The sequence below is a fragment of the Nestor notabilis genome, unplaced genomic scaffold (genome assembly GCF_000696875.1).
Source record: "Nestor notabilis isolate BGI_N333 unplaced genomic scaffold, ASM69687v1 scaffold1722, whole genome shotgun sequence".
Lineage (NCBI taxonomy): Eukaryota > Metazoa > Chordata > Aves > Psittaciformes > Psittacidae > Nestor > Nestor notabilis.
The window spans coordinates 6,372-24,466 of record NW_009919515.1 but is presented as its reverse complement, the minus strand read 5'-3'; the positions used below and the strand labels follow the sequence as shown (position 1 = coordinate 24,466).

The following is an 18,095-nucleotide window of genomic DNA, read 5'->3' as shown; positions in this document are numbered from 1 at the left end:
AATTCAAAGGCACAAAGAACAGATTGTTCTTGGTCCATGCTGCATAAAATTTTGGGAGATATAAAAACAAGAGCTTTAAGGCTACAAGCACTTTACTGAGACTGAAACTTTGGTCTTTCATGTGCTACTTTTAACTGGTTGTCAGAGGCCAATGTACCTTGATAATTTTAGTCCAATTTACCTCAGACACATTCTAACACTACAGCTGATAATGGTAAGCTCATTCTGTGTTGCAAAAGCTGTTGTAAAAAGAAGGGTTTGCAATCTTGCACAGACCAGTGGATCTTTGGGAGACAGTCACAGTTATTTCTGTATTACACCTGAAAAGTTACTGCCCCTGAAAGATATTAATCTTACAACAAAGAATAATAAAATTCATTTTATTGCTAATTTACTGTAATTAGCTCGTGTCTTCACTCCCTGCATGTTCTAACTCTCCATTAGTACCATTCTATTTGATTCGTAATTATAGAAAGGCACCTTGAAAATTACTTCTTCTTTCTCCCACAGAATAAATCCACTATTGCAAGGTCAGTCACAAGCCCAGAATGAAGCTTTCCCACATTTTCTTCAAGTTGAACACATAACACACCTTCGAACCTCCAAAGCTATCCTTTCTTAGAAGTCCAAATAGTAAGCTTGAACAGGAGAATTCTTTAAAATAAGAAATTCAACCCATAAGATGAAACAGATCATGGAATCATAGACTGGTTTGGGTTGTGAAGGACCTTAAATTCCATCTGGTTCCAAACATCCTGTCATGGGCAGGGACAACTTTCACTGACCAGGTTGCTGAAAGCCCCAACCAAACATTTAAAAACTAAACTCTATCCTGCCCAAGGAGCCCTTGAAACAATGGTTCTCTCTTTTACCCAGTAACTTTCCATAGTTCTGGGTTACAACAAGGGCTGTGCCATCTCTTCTGGGTCCCTGGCGCAGAATCCTTTCCATCATCACAGGCACACCCAGAGACCTTCCCTCTGCTACAAGCACCCTACCTGGGCTCTGTTTCCTTCCCTTCTCTCTTCTCTTGCCCATCCCACCCTGCAGTGCAGGGGCCACTGCCCAGCTACAATGCTGAGGGTTACAACCTCCCCTCTCACCTGCAGCTTGGAGGCAGGGAGTGGGTAACCAGGACTTCTTCCCCACCATGCCTCGCGGCTGCACCTACACAGAGGCTGTGAGCACACTTCCATCACACCTCCTGCACTAACACATTAACCAAGAACGAGTTCTGCAGTATTGAGCAATTTTGTACTGGGGTAAAGCCCCCCAAGAGCTTAATGTTTTGAAGGAAGTTGTTATTTGAAAGTGTAAAAATGCACATCTATACATCTACACATCCATATTCAATTCCAGATTTAAATGCAAGAGTGGAAAGCAGAAAGTTTCAAAGCTCTTATTAGTTGTTATCCAGATAAACACATCATAGAGAACGTGATCTGAGATTTCACATTCACAACCTACCCCCAGCACCATCAAGGATATAGCATCTACAGAATGCAAGTCTTGATAAAAAAATAGTAATTATAATAACCACCACCAGCATTCCTGGTGCATGGTTACCATCCAAATGTAAGCAGGTATGATACATTTGTAGAAAGCCTGAAACAATGCCTTCTTACACAAAAAATATAGCTGAATTTGCAGCTTAGCAATGCAGCATTTAAAGGGCAGGTATTCAAATAACATGAGGCGCAGAAGTAGAATATCTTTTACATAAATAATCCCAACAAATGCAAACAAGCCAATTACGAACAAAGGGTGGATATAGCAGTGGGCAAAAATGCCCCGTTAATGCTTTAAAATGCGTTAATGATGAATGCAACAGTAACCACCAGCTAAAGGTTGTAATAATAGACATCAATCATACTCTAAAAACAGTCTTGGAAAAACAAATCTCTTATTGATAAAAAAAAAGAAGGAAAAAAAAGAAGAAAAAAGTAGAGTTCAGCCCTACCCACAGAATTAGGTTGATACTTCTAAATAAATAAGAAACTGCATACTTACACTTTCAGGGATTGTTGGCAATCCAGTTATATCAGGAGTAATGAAATATGAGTGCTAATCAATGGGGAAAAATAATTAATAATTTATGCACACAAAAACAAAAGATTCATTTTTAAAAAACCCAGCCTTTAGGATTTCCAACCCCATCTCTGTTTAAGCAAATAGCCATTTTTTCAATAGCATTCTTACCACTACTAGACAAAGAATTAAGCAGATCACAACACGAAATGACAAGCTCTGGTTCAGCACAGCACACAAACCAAGAGAATAAAACGCTGGGCTGCAGTTTTGAAATAACACTGAAATTAACCCAGGTTTAAATGCTGTCACAAGACTGAGAGCAGCATCGATTAACTTAGCCATTGATTTAAAAATTGGAACAAAAACCCAGTGAAAGGACAAAATGTGAATTTAGAATGGAAAAGGAAAAATCATTCACAAGAGAAAATTAATTAGCGTAGAAATATTATTACTTGATACACATTCTCTTCTCTTTCCAAAAATCTTTGATTCAAAAACGTGCTAACAGAAATGCAAGGTCTGACAGCTTGAGATTCTGCAATCATTTATGAAATACATTAGCAATTTCATGCATCTTAGTTTGAGGTCATCGAGGATGTAAATATAAAATGGATTAAACTAAAAACAGACGTAATTTAAATTATTCTCATTAATCCAGTGTATTTAATAGCTATCAAACATGGAATTAGCTCAGTAATTTTAAGGTATTTTTGCATATTAGTCTAAATATTCAAGGTTAGAAAATCCTAAATGCATACTAAGCAAATGTGATAATTATTGACTTTTTAGCTTTTATTTGTTTTGAATGGAATTTTGACATTTTTCATAGACTTTCTTTGGGTTTATAGTGTATTTTAAAACTATAATTAACAACACAAAGACACAGTTTGTTTTCAAGTCAAACTTGAAAAAGATATACCAGAACATAGAGGAAGTCTATAAGATATTAAATGTGTCTTGTGTTTGAGGGAAAAAAAAAATTAATACTATTAACTCTGTGTAGGAGACTTATTAAAAACCAGCTTGATACATTTAATAGAAAATTTTCCCCACAAATTAGGTCATTTGGCAATAGTTAAAAATTTTAGGGGAAAAAAAGGCTTAAAAAAGGCATCCCATAAACATCATAGCACTTGCACAGTAAATATCCCAAGTTATTGTTTTGCATCAACAGAGGAAAAGAAGCTAAGACTTTTTGCTCTAGTCAAGAAAAGGAAAACATTCAGACTAATGGAATGCCTACATTCTTCAGAAGTATAGTGAGAACAGAAAATGATTTCCTATATGTAATAAGGTCACAGAATATTTATCAAAAGATTTCTGAGTAATGAAGTTAATAACTTAGAGAAGTAATTATTTATAATTAACAAAGTAATAATATTTCACTCATTAAACAGAAAAGGAAGTCAGAACTATAAGAAGCAAAGACCCATTACTGCAGTCATTAAAAGTCATAAAGCAGCAAAAATAATGTGGTATGGAGTCCTTGTACATCTTTGTGAACTCCCTTAGGAAGTTGTACAACCTTGGAAGAGATACTAAATTAGTAGTTGCTGTCCTGTATAAAGTTTTCTCTAAAAGAACACTAGAAAATGCAAGCTTTGTTCATCAATTTAAGGGTTTGATTTTGGTCGTGTTTTTTGCAAGAGGATTATGACACATGCAGATAGCTCTTTAAGTTAGATTGATTTAAACAGATTAGGTACGTTAATATCAGACTGCTCTTTTAGGCTAAAGACAGCAGAAGAATTTCCCAAAGGACAGGTATAAATAAGTCTGAAATCAAAAGAGATACCCTATAGCAAGCAATTATTTCTTTAATTATAATAGGCTTTAGATAGTCACTGCCTTTTAAACTCACCAATACAAGACAAGGATGTTTTTTCAAATCTTGCTCACTTGCAAAAATCATCTCTTGGTTCTTATGCAAGATGAGAGAAAGATTGAACAATTGACTTTTTCATTTTCCAACAAAAAGACTAAAGCTGACTCTAATGCTTTCAGTATTCCAAGCTTAATATATTGGCTGAAATACGTTTTATTCTTTGTATTCTTCCCCATCTGAATTAGGTTTTCCAACAAAGAAAAAATGGGGGGGGAGAAGGGAGGATAATAACTTTTATTATACTCGTAGAGGTAAAATCACTTTTATTATACTACCTCTACAGGTAAAATAAGTGATGCAAATTATATTCAAGCTCAGGTTGCATAGAATGAATGCTCACCCCTGAAGTTTCAGCTGCAGAATATTTGTAACAGGGACTGATAGGTGAGATAAGAACTTGGTCCCTAAATGAACACTAAGGGATTTTGCTGTCCTCCTGACCAAGGACTACTGGGAAACAGCATGTGTCCAGATACTGGACTTAATTTATGCATAATTCTATACATGCAGTCCTGCGTATCATAGTAGTCTGCCACCTAAACCTCGCTTCAACATCTATGAGCCCTGCAGCTACCTGAGCAAATGTGGGGAGGGATCTTAATTCCGCATCAGCAAATTTGAACTAGACTCATCCTGGCACAATTAAAAGCCATCTCATGATGTCATTTTTACAATTATTTTTCAGACTGTAACTTCTTTTTAAGTCTATTACTACTGATGGTTCCAGTCTAGCTTATTTACAATATACAAAGAGCATGGAAGGAACACCAATACAGAGGAGTAGGCACACAAAGTTAGAGCTGAAAGTGGCTATAAACATTTCTCTGCAGCACTGAGCATTACAAAAGTAGACACCTCTAGACCCAAAAAGCATTCTGATTTGGGCTAATCTGTTCCTTCCTGCTCTGTCCTATCTGAACTCACAATATTTGTTTGACTGTACCTGCAGCCAAGCAAATGCCAAGAGGCTTGCATTTAAATAATCATAGTTCAGCTACAAAGTTTACAAAGCTCTGATATAACAAGTTACTGGGAACAAAAGATGACTGAGAAAAAAATAAAAATTTCAGAAGTCAGATAATAATGAAATAAAACCAGAAGCATTAACTTTATTGCAAGCAATTTGTCATGCCAGTGTTGCCAACTGTATTCACCGCAAGAGCCATTTCTAGGTTCACCAAAACATTCATTTTGAGGTAGGAAAATCTATGCAAGATGAAATGCAACACTGATAGCAACAGGGAGTAACATTTTGCAAGAAATGCAGGAAAAATATCTTTAAAAATTCTCTATATCTCTCTGAAACACAGTAGTCTTTCTAAAGGATTTTATCTATAAAGTGGTTTAGAGTTGCCAAATTAGAATTGGTCATAACACTGCAATTAATGATAGCAAAATATTATTTGATATACAGAAGTATTCTTGGCAGAGGTACTATAAAATGAAAAATAACTTGAAAATGTTATACTGATAACAGAAAAACTTAGCAACAGAAACGATTCCAACTGCAGTCTCAAAAACCAATCTGTTGTTCTGGTGACAACACACGAGACTGGAAGGACTTCAAGATACAGTGGGTTAGCACTGTTTGAGGAGAAAAAATATTAGGCCTCTAGCCTAATGAAAAAATTCATAAGAAAGAATGTGAAATATGACAAAATAAAATAAGGTAGCATTATGTTAAGCAGCAAGGTGAGTAACTACTGGAGCAGAAGTGGTACTCTCCATTTCTGTATGCCTTCATACTAAGACCAGATGCTTTTCTAGAGTCTGTGCTTACTTTACTTCAAGTATTGGCCTCAATTCTAAAATAAATGACTTAAAAGTAACAGGAAATGACACGAATAAGCTCAAGATAAATAATTTAAAGTTCTTTCAGTATGTGCGTAAGGGAAGCCTTTATAAAATAACTTCTTTCTGTGCCCTACAAACTGTAATAGTTCAATCAAGAAACAGTTATTTGCATACAGTTATTTATGAGTGCAGTAACTGTACAGATGCTGTGAACATGAACAGTATCTCAGAGACAGCAGAGGCTCTGTGTTGGCTTTACATTTCATGCAGGCTCTACAAATGTATTTAAACATACACCCATATTTCTGCTAAAACTATTTCTGCTAAAAACTTCAGGAACTGTAACAGGGACAGGCCCGCTTTTTGATGTTTCTGCAGCAACAACACTTTGTCACGATATCAGTGTCCAGTCCCACACCATGAAAAGTCAAAGCACAAAAGCAAATTAGGCATGGACACATTCTTTCACCTAGATGTGCTGAAAGTTTCAAGTAATGCAGAACAATTCTCCTACCATCTTTCCTACAGCATTTTTGCATGATCAAGCACAACTAGGAAGAAGGGGAAGGACGTTGGGAAAGAAGCCAGCTTACACAGATTTTTGTCCAATCCTGCATGTCTACCTACTCAGACTTAAGAAGCAATAAAACAAGAGTTGGTGTCTCCTGATTCTCAGCAGGAGAAAGCAAAAGTATCTACATGAAACAGCTGGAAGCACAAAAAAGTAGTTCTAGCACTGCCAGATCCCACTGCAGTTTACTTATCATTCATAGAGCAAACTTCCAATTTCTGCTTCTTTATGACTATGACTTTAAGAGAACACATCAGACAAACTCTATTCTGCACAGACAAAAAGAAAACAGTTGGCCAAGCCACTTAATGATGGGAAGCAATGCAAGTTTGCTCTTTGCAAAGGTAGTTCGTGGGGGTTTTTTGTTTGTTTCAACCTTATGTACCATTTTATAGGCAGGAGTAAGAGTTAAACAGAGAATACTTACCACACTTAAACTGACTAAAGCATTCGCCTTTGGCACAGGATGGCTATACAAAGATTTTAACAAATCATTCGAGTCATTTTCCTATAGGGAATATATTTAAGGGTAGTTAATTACTGTATAAAAAAAATTACCATTTGCTACACATTAAACTATATATTGACAAAGATATATATATACACTTAATGAGAAAGACAACTGTAATTTACAGTGAAGTATTTAAATATTAAGCATAAAATTCAAGCCAACTTTCTGTCTCAGAAAATGATCGTATCTGCAAGTCAATCTTTTACATATTTCCCCATATACTCCTTAAATGAATCCCATTATTTGCAACTGAAAATAGCGTCAAGACATATAGCTAATTTGTGCATCTTGGACATCATCTTCCCAAAACTATTATCCATTATATTTATCTATTCAAAGTTTTACTAAATATTCAACTACATAGCTATATTGTATACTTTAAAAATTATTCATCAGAGCACATGAAACAGTTAATAAGTTTTACTAAAAAGTACACGCAGCTACTGGATTTAACTAGGATCCCCCACCTTGGTTTAGGATTTTCAATCAGTTTAGGGTTTTTGTTCATGGAGGTTAAATTCTTTTTGGTGTCAAAGTAAAAACAGAAACATCAGCAACAAGCCAGAACCAGCTTTTAAACATGTCTGAATATACAGGAAGCAACAAAATACTTCCAAACACTGCTAAAACTTTCTGACTCATCAAAACAATTTTCTTAGCATACAGGACAACAAACTTATAAGCCAGCAACTTAGATTAGTTGCATTAACAGTTGCAATGCCAGAACCAGTGATCAAGAAACAAAGGAGAAGACAATCTCTACCCCTTCTGTCAAATACAACCTTAATAACAATTTTTACTCTTACAGTGAAATAGGGACTAAAACCAAAGTCTCATTATACCACTTTAAACCCAGCTAACACCAAACTTTCCTACTGCATTTTTTTTAATAAAATACCATCATTCTCTACAGTCCATTTACTATAATGCACAATAATTGCTTAATCTATAGCTGATATATTCTTGAAATGTCAACTTTTCCAGACTACAGCATATGGCTGATTATTGATGCTTTTTTTTAATTACAACCTAGTACACTAATACAGTTAAAGTTGAAAGGTATAGCTTTAATGTTCTCAGTAAAGACAGATGCCAGTATTTCCTTTCCTGTGTAATCCTGGAATACATTTAATTGCTCATGAATATGCAAATGAAACTATCATGATTCTTCACCAAATGCTGCAAGTAATTTTGTCTTGCTAGTTGAGACGACAGAATTACGAGAGGTAGTTTTTAGTTAGTATGAAGGGTGAAACAGTACATCATATTTTATGCAGTTTGGAAAAAAAGTGTTCGTAACTGATAATCAGACATTTCCAGGGATCTATAGTTTACAATCAATATGCCATACAGATCTCCAGCAATGTGACACTTCGCTCACACTGACACTTTGTAAAGGTATATTCTCAGCAGCTTTTTAAGATTAATGTGGGATTCAAGAGACAGTAGCAGCTGTATGTTCAGATTCTTTAAATTTCAATATGATAAATGTAAAAACTTGCTTCTAAATCCTACTAAAACTTTTGAACAGCACAGAATCACTTCACAGCACTTCAAATGGTGACTATTATTTCAAGAAAATTACTTTACAGAAAGAAATACAATATCTAAAATTACCTGTTCTTTAGCCAAATAATCTGCCAGGGTATTTAGGAGCTTGTAGTATACCTCAAACCATGGTAGGTAACTAAAACAGGAGGGGAAAAAGCAGTTTAATAAAATATCTATGTATTTTTCCCAGTGCTTATGAAATACTACTACAATTAATTGACTTGCCCATTTTTTTAATATTTCTACACATAAATAAAACATATATAAAACTTTTCCCCACAAATTCAGTGATACATCACTGCTAGATAGCAGCAAAGTTATGTTTCTTTATGCTGGACACCTGCTTGAAGTTCCATTAAGTGTAGATTAGCTCATAATACTTTCAATTCATTATTTTAAAGGCACCCGAAAAAAAAAAAAAAAAATCAATTTAAACATTACAAAATCACATTCCCATTATTTTTGTTACAGCTTTCAGGAATGTTATTTGCAATTTTGAAATTCCATATCCTGTTGTACCTGGTGGACTGCCAGAACTACTGCTTCCCTGGAAAATGAAAGTCAATTTTACCTGGGCAGACCAGGTACCCCGTATTTGACAAGTAATGCAGTGCTATGCAATAGTATAGATGTCACATTATATGTAAGAATATTGGTCTCTCTATATTGGTCTCTCTGTATTGGTCTGTAGTTCTGTCCACAGACAGAACTTCCAAAAATAAGAGAGCATTCAACCAATGTTGTAAACACAGCGCACATTAAGGCATGAATACTTAGTAGGCTTTCAACACAAGCCTGCAACCCTTATGTGTGCAATACTCTCAATGAGTTAAACAGAATCCAAGATAAATGAGACAGAACTGAAGAGCATGGGAAAAGAAACTCAAACACAGCGGCATCAGTTCGATTTTTTGCCATCTGTTTATAGAAGTTACCTGTAACAGCAATATCATCAGTAACCACATGCTACAGAACTTTCTACAATCACTATTTAAGTAGTAAGCCTGGTAAAATAAACAGTACCAGTATAAATTACTCCTTATTTAGAAGTTACATACCTTCTCATGTCTTTTAGAATTTTATCACAAAGAACATCACTGAAGTGGTAACAGTATAGTTAATATTAGTTGTTTGAGTGGGGGCTGGGCAGGGAAAAAAGCCTGAAATGTTTTAACCGCATTTCATATCCCATGTAACAACACTACACACTTTCTTACTCAGTGCAGTGTAAACTGTGAATCCATGGATACGCTTCCCATGCATCTCTTAAAAGCTTTCATGTAAGCTGGGGACAGACCTTGAAATTTCAAATTTCTGTATTTCAGGAAACACGCTATCTGCAACTAAAATAGCCAGTATGCAGAACCTAGGCATCTTCCCTGACAGGGAAAGGAAACCTGTTAGGGAAAACCCTGGCTGGTAGAGAAACCAAGCCTACTTTTGTGCAGTGAGTCCAGTGAAGGGTTATGTTTTCTTTGTAACACCTCTGTTCTCGGTACAGAGCTAGCAAGGCTCTAGAAAGAGATCACAAATCTGTTCAGCAAAGAAAGAGAATAGCAGAAATCTGAATACAGTTATAGTTATGCATTTTCTAGCAATCTTACTATGCTATCCTTTTAAATGCTTTACTGCTGGTTCTTAAAAAAACAAACCACCAAAGAATCATCTTGCCAAGCCAGAGCCGCAGAGGCAATGATTTCTTTTAGAGTCACTGTACTAATGTCTTTCTCACACTTTACCATACACTGTGCTGGCTGTTTATCAAAACTACATCAACCCCTTAATGCTCACGGACATTTTTAAAGCTTGGTATTCTTGGCAGTAGTTAAGGTGTGACATTATTGCATTTACTTTTCAATACATTCTTAGATAACCATAAAATTTACTTCATTGCACCTGTGAAAGGCCACTCACTGCTTACAGGCATGAATGTGGCATGCCCTTCTGAAACACCCATCATAACAGCACCTAAAATATCTGGCCTTTGAGTTCTCTTCCACCTAAAACTCCTGTTCTATCATCTGCTGAAATCATGTTAACCTGGCTATAAACATTACTGAAATGCAGCAGAGATGGGCAAATAAATTCACCACAGCGTTCAGAGTACCTGCAAATGTCAGAGCTACTGAACACTTTTACCAGCCCAGAATTACAGCAGGGACTGGAACACTGTTCTAGCAGTTTTATCCAAGTCAAGGGATCAGATAGGTATATATCACAATGTATTCTTATAGCACTGGACACACAAATGGGTTGGGTTATGTAAAAACTTTCCAGCCTTTTGCTCTCACCTCTGCATAGTACTGTACAACACCCCAGCATATTTTGCTGTAGAATATTCTAAAATCTTATCTGATCATTCGTTTTTCATAATGAACATTTATGAACAGCATTCTATAAAAATAAATGCTCCTACTTCAATAAAATATTAATAAAATTTCTTTCTTGCTTTCTTGTACCTATGATCTCAACTCCCCTGTTACTGCAAAAAGAAAAACTGAATGCATTTTTTAAGTCTATACATAAAAAGGTCAAATTCATTGTCTGAAATTAATGAACCCTAGCAGAAAGCAAAGGGAGTGGGGTTTTTTTTAATACTGCAAGGCATGCTGACCAGAGTACTTACTCATAAAAGAATTTCTTCCCTTAGCAAAATCAACTTTTTGATATGCTCCATGTCTTCATGTAACAAAACCACAAAGGAAAACATTGTAAAAGCAGACTACTTGAACAAAGTTTAAAAATGCCAGTTTCCTTTCTGAGCTGGAAGACTGGAAAAGGAATTGCTTTAAGCCTTATAACCACAGACACAAGGTTAATATAATTTCAACACGCCTCTTAAACCTGAAAAAGTAAGGAAATCAAAACAAGCACTCCATTACATTATATGGCATGAAACCAAAGGCCACCAAGACCTGTCCTCTGTTTCTTTTCCCCATAACCTTCGGTTCTTCAAACGCACAGTTTAATTGCAAAAGGTTTAGTTGATATTTTTAATTATACTGTTCTACTGCAACAAAATATTACAAATATGTAATGGAAAGCAAAAAAGTTCCTGTTACATTTTTCTTTTATGTAACTGCTAGTTGCTATTAATTCAGTATAATAAAGGATTGTAACATTTGTTGTCTTCCTAAACAATAAAGAGTGCGTTTGTACGTGTGCATACACAATGCATCTCTGCATTCAAGGTAAATATAAACTCAGGTCATTTGTTCACAATAAAGACAGCTATCTGACGGTACATTAGATTCTCAATTCAAAGAGCAGGTATAAGCTCTTTTTATTTTGTAAGGCTGTCAAGCAACATCTTTTTCCACTTATACCACAGGCTAATTTTGCAGGCACAGGTGTTAATTATTCTATAAGTTTATTTGGGCTACCCTAGATAAACTTTCCCATGATACCAGCTGTACATCCTTATCCACACATTGTATTAGATAAACACCATATATAGAAACGTATAATCATTTAGGTTTGAAAAAGACCTTTAAGATCATTAAGTCCCAACCACTAACCTAGCACTGCCAAGCCCACCACTAAACCATGTCCCTAAGTGCCACATCTACATGTCTTTTAAATACCTCCAGGGATGGTGACTCCACCACTTCCCTGGGCAGCCTGTCCCAGTGCTTGACAACTCTACAGTGAAGAAACTTCTTCCTAATATCCAATCTAAACCTCCTTCGGTGCAGCGTGAGGACATTTCCTCTTCTATCATTTGGCACTTGAGAGGAGAGATCAACAGTCACTTCACTATAACTTCCTTTCAGGTACTTGTAGAGAGTAAGGTCTCCCCTGAGCCTCCTTCTCTCCAGGCTAAACACCACCACTTTCCTCAACCACTCCTCATAAGACTTGTCCTCTAGACCCTTCACCAGCTTTGTTGTACTTCTCTGGATTCACTCCAGCACCTCCCTGTCTTTCTTGTAGTGAGGGGCCCAAAACTGATCACAGGATTCAAAGTGCGGCCTCGCCAGTGTCAAGTACAGGGGGCAATCATTCCCCTAGACCTGCTGGTCACACCATTTCTGATACCAGCCAAGATGCTGTTGGCCTTCTCAGCACACTGCCAGCTCATAGTCAGCCAGCTGTTGACCAGCGCCCCCAGGTTCTTTTCCCTGGGCAGCTATATAGTCACTCTTCCCCAAGCCTGTAGCATTCCATGGGGTTGTTGTCACCCAAATGAAGGACTCAGCACTGAGCCTTGTTGGCTTATACTGCACTTGTTTAACTAAAAACTAGAAGAATCTTCTAGGTTGTCCTTCCAGCAAATCTTGCAAATTATTTAGACTGTTTAGCACAGAAGTAGTCTGTATACAGAAAACTCATCCATGCACACAAATCTGTTAGGCTGGGTAACAATTTTTTTCCAAGCTAGTACAGAAATGCACTGTCTGCAAAAACCACTTCTGGAACAGCTGAATTTAACAGTTGAGACCTGTAATATACTACTCATAATTCAAAACTGTCACACTAACACATACCTTAACAGCAGATTAAATCAAAATTAAAGTCCATTACTAAAAAGACCTTACCATCATGCTTGTATTCATAAAGTTATTTATGAGCAGTGCATTTTGTAATTAATTAGCTGTCTTACAAAAATGTCAAAAGGTTATCAATGAAGCCCCTTCACAGTAGATAAAACTTAGGAAAAACAAGGCTTTAATTTTCAATTTTAATGTATTTAGAAGCCTAAACTTCAAATAAAAATAATTTAGGTTCTTAAACTATTAAATCATTATTGGTTTCTTGTTTATGTTTCTTTAATTGCACACATTGTCTTCGCATTCCTCATGACAGTCAGTAACTGAAAAACATACAAGATAAACATACAACCTCCAACATCCAACAATTTCTCTAAAGCTGCCACAAAACATTTCTCCCATAATAAAGAAAAACATCAAAAGATACACAACATTGTTTTAATAGATATGTATTCCTGGGTTAAGAATACAGTGGTCGTTACTTAAAAGTACAGCCACTGAGTGTCACAAAAGCAAGAGCCCAAGATATTTCATGGTTAATTAAAAACATACTTAGCATTTTCTTTTAATCCAAATGAGCCACAAGGCAAGAGCTCAGACTTTTATTCAAAGTCATGCATAACCCTTGTTGCCATAAGTAGACTTCCACCTCACTGGTGCTTCTACTATAGCTCTGATAAAACTTTTACATTCATAAGTCAAAGGTTAAATAAAGGAGAGGAAATGTTTTCTGTCAAATAGTCAGGTAACCACTAACAGTCCTTAATCTAACTTCTAGTAATCAAATAAAACTAAGGAAACTGCCTTTCCGTAGCTAAATGTCTAATGTCTAGGGGCTACTTTTCTGTCTGGAAAATTGACACAAAATGTGTAAAATTGAAACATTCTGCTTCTAAGGGATTTGCCTAAAGGAAGAGCGAGAAACCTTCAAGCGTGGTCTGAACTGAAGAACTACAAAGGCTTACCACATAAACCTGTCTTCCTTATTAAAGCATTTCATTTGGAAATGTAGGTGACAATTTTATAGTCATAAAATTAATGAAATCTAAGACTGAGCATTTTAATGATGCATATTGTTCCTCTGGATACATAAGGACCTCAGAGTCCATCAACAGTTTCAAGATTTTTAACAACATAAATTTCAGTTCAATTATTTGCACTTTGCACTAAAAAAAATGTTCAGGTAATTAAAAAACAATTTCATGTAAACCCAGAAAGTATTATTCCTACTGAAACAGCAGTGATATTTAAAAACAATACCCGGAAGAATTAAATCTCCTTCTATTATCCAAAAGCGAACACTGAAGTTTCTACTGTGCCACTTCAAATCTCACTGGCAAACTTACAACTTAAAATATAAAAAGTAAAACTAGAAGAAAAGATCCAGTATAGTATATGAACACAACAAAGGTATATTACAACATCCCTATTGTGGTACCCCTCATTCTTACGGGGCTGCGTTAGCTCAGCAGTTTGTGGAGAGGGAGGAGGTGACACAGCAGGATTCACACCAAGAACTTAACAAAGAAGCCATGCAGTTTAAAGGAAAAAGAACAAAACAAAACTTGTAAGGGAATCACACAAAACTCCCAAAGAATAATCCAAGATTTATTTTCTCATTTTACTGTGGTTTTGCTCTTACTGGCACTTTGAATTCGGCAGCAGCAGTCAAGCTCTGCATGATCATTTTAGACAGTACTGTATCACAATTAAGTTCTTCAAACAAAAATGCCTGAGACAGCTACCTTGGGGGATTTTTATTTCACTGTATAAACATACAGAGAACTTGAACAAAACATTATGATTGGGCAAAAAATTCTGTTTACAGAATTTATATAGATGTGTATACAAAAAGTGGAAAAAACCAAACATATAAAACTTACAAAAGAATTTTATGTGTACGTTTTCTGGTTCAAACTACACAATTTAAAGCAGGATCATCTGGCTGAAAATTCAGAGATGATTAATTAGTGTTTCAGATGAAGAATGAATTATAGAGACAAGTCCCATAAGCCAAAGACTAACCTTACAAGCAGCTTTAGTTTGTTGATGTAAAACCTGAGGACAAGCAGCCTTTTCTTCAGTTTTTGGTTAAGAATCCCAGTCAGCAGCTCAAATATTCTCTCTCTAGCGGCCTTGGCATAAGTTAACACATGCCCTGGTACCGTCCACAAAAGACATTCACAAGAGAAAATTGTGTCCAGTTCCCCACACAGCAGCCTATCCAACTTTCTATAGTACTCCTTCTCACTTTGGCCTGTTCCTGTTCTTCTTTTCAGAGATTCTTACTAATATTTTAGTTATTTATGACAATTTCATTTAGTTAATTTTCTCTAATTGACTTTAACAAAGACTATCCTCTTCATTAAAGACCCAGCCAGCAATCTTCCTATATTTCTCTAGTCTGAGGCAATACACGCATATGTACAGTTCCATATGTAGAACTGTAGTTAGATATGGTATTTATGTACACCTGCATTTGTGTGTTTATATAAAAGTCTATGACTATTGTATAACATATCTGTGACAAAGAAGTAGTTTGAATTCTCATACATGAGAATCATTCTGTCTGTATACACATAGTGAATACAAATTTGTTATTTTCATATATGGAAGAAAGCGAGTATGAACATCCATACACACTATATATAAAGACAACATTCATTTGTTAAGCTTTTTTTGATTTTGGTTAATTTAAGATCAACAAGAATGTAAAAGGGAGAGTTAGATAAAATGCCAAAAGAAATCTGGTAATGAGTCTTCTTTCACTTGGTCACTTCTAACAAGTCTTGGATTCAGTGCAGAAACCAGACTGGATACTAGAACGTATCAGATGGAAATACACAACAAGCACACAAATTGGAGAGAAACACCCTACCAAGTTAGAAGCACAATGCTATGAAGCTGGTGCTCACATTCAGCTATGCATTGTAAATTTAACATTGTCACAATAAAAGCAATAAAGGCTATGTTTTGATTATGGTTCAGCAAAAATTATAGCTTGCTACTTTTCATTTTCCTAGTTATTTCTACCAAGTAACAGATCACCGACTAATCTTTAGCTCATGTATGGCTGTCAGAAATGTTAAAAGAAACACCCAAGTTTACACCAGCTGAGAATTTGTGTCTTTTGCTTTGCAGCACTACATGTAGTATTTAAGTATGCACACTCGACTGTGCGTAACCGATTAAACATTTGTTATTATAGCATTAGAAGCCAGCCAGCCAATGTTAAGAGTACAAGTAAAAAATATTGTTTCTGGCTTGATGAGGGAGTAAAAGGTTAACTCAGAAGAGAACTAAAAGCATATACATACATTCTTACTCTGAGCCTTAACAAAATATATCAACAGAAGGTATCACAAACAGGTTAAGTATTATAACAGTCCAAAATCCTAAGAATTAAATCTTTCTGAAGTATTATTAAAGAAGTATTTTCAAGATCTCAGAAAGTCAATTTCCAGATTAAAATACTTTCCTTTTGCTATTTTTACTATACGGTAGTAATTATTATTATTTTTTGCAATATTTATAGCAAATACTTATTTTTACATTACTTGCCCAAAAACATCCAGTGTACTGGCTCTCAACATTAGTTTGGAATCTGTTCAAAAGCTCACAAACAGCTTGATGTGATATTCCCAATAATTTTAAGCAGTACTTTAAAAAATTTTTATATTGTTTGGGTTTTTCCCCCCATGCTGTGTGTTCTTTTACTGATATCAAAACAACAGCTTTTTTACAAGTTGATGGTGGGTTTGTCTGCCTAACTCATGTGGTCTATCCTAATGACACCTTACATGACTGCCTGATTTCCATGCTGTCCAAATACCTAACAATCTGTTTTTCTCCAATATCTTCCTAGATTACACTCTAAATTCCTCAAAGTTGCCCCTCTGCTGCCAATGGGTTTGACTATTTAGGAGCACACAGCTCCCGTTTCACCTTGGTTGTGGGGATTTTTAGTATGAAGGCAATTAGACTTCAGCTGTCTTCTTCTCATGTGCTGCTGAACTGAATGTTCCCGTTTGCTTCAGGAGCATTACAGGTTGCTAGGCTCTTAACTCAAGTTGCAAATCTGCCTTTAAATTAATTCAATTAAAAAGCGTTTAGGACAGCTAAACAATTGGTTTTTTTTCATTACCAAAACTAGTATCTTATGGGAGAAGAAATTAAAAAAACAGATGGAGAAACAAGTTATTTCACTGCAGTCAATTTCTCCACTATCAGTATCTCTTCTGCAACAGAGTAGCATGCTCTTAAAATGAGAATTATCTGGCTCTGGAGTTTCTTATATTAGATATAGTCTGGCCAAAGAATACAGAAAAGACACCTAAAAATCATATTTCCAAAGACAGGAATACAGAACAGTGCACTTTATTTTAACATTGAGTGGATACTTTACAAAGAAAGTAAAAATATCCACATAACACTCCAAGCCTCTAAAGCTGCCATGTGTTGTTGTCTGCTTTTAAGCAGAGATTTCACATTATTAAATAGAATTATTTAGCCCCACACAAGAATTACCATCACATGGGGCTTGGGAACACTTTTCACGTGAAATCAGTGTTAACATGGTTGTAGAGAAATGATAGCCTGATAGAGAAGTAAAACATATTAGCAGAAAATTCTCTTTTTCTTTTTTCATATGCACTCAACGATTTAATTTTTCTTATACTGACTTACCTTAGAATACAGAGACAGACTTTGCCTCCTGATGTCAAACGACAAAATCCAAACCGTTGTTTACTTTCAATGTCGGTGAGCACAAAGGTAAAATGCTGTCCTACTTGGTTTTGGGACACCCTGAAAAATTAGATAGAGAGCATAAAGCCACCATAATCACATAAAACATGAGCATTTAAGTCATTGGTCTTCAAGCATTTTCATGCTCCAGCCTCATTATCCTTCTTTCCCTTCCCACCACCCAGGCTGCGACTTGCACCCCACTCCTTCCCCTTGGCACAGAAGAGGCCAGGTCCTTCCTTCAGCCGTGCCTCTGGCTGTCAATCCAACCCCATGTTCCAGCTGACATGACCTGCAGCATCTGGCCCCTAGTCTGAATGGCTGGGGCATTTCATAAGGTCTCTTCCTAAGTAAGGCCTAAGCAGAGCCAATACAAGCCTGCCACAGTTTGTTGGCTTTGAGCACACCTCAGCAGTGGAAAATAGTAACCAAAACAAAGGTTTAAAATTCTACAAATAATGTCACAATACAGGCCTGCCTTAAGACAGACATTAGAAAACCATTTTGCTTTTGTTT

General features: G+C 35.9%; 1 protein-coding gene across 1 annotated transcript in view; it reads right to left on the bottom strand.

Moving 5' to 3' along the window:
• DENND1B (DENN/MADD domain containing 1B) overlaps window positions 1–18,095 on the bottom strand; it is an 87,219-nt gene that overhangs the window by 68,611 nt on the left and 513 nt on the right. Inside the window, exons 2-6 of the mRNA XM_010010250.1 lie at window positions 17,520–17,639; window positions 8,410–8,479; window positions 6,709–6,789; window positions 3,893–3,952; window positions 2,011–2,064 (exon numbers count right to left, since the gene is read on the bottom strand). Coding sequence (XP_010008552.1) covers window positions 2,011–2,064; window positions 3,893–3,952; window positions 6,709–6,789; window positions 8,410–8,479; window positions 17,520–17,639 — 385 coding nt within the window. The remainder of the gene's footprint in view (window positions 1–2,010; window positions 2,065–3,892; window positions 3,953–6,708; window positions 6,790–8,409; window positions 8,480–17,519; window positions 17,640–18,095) is intronic.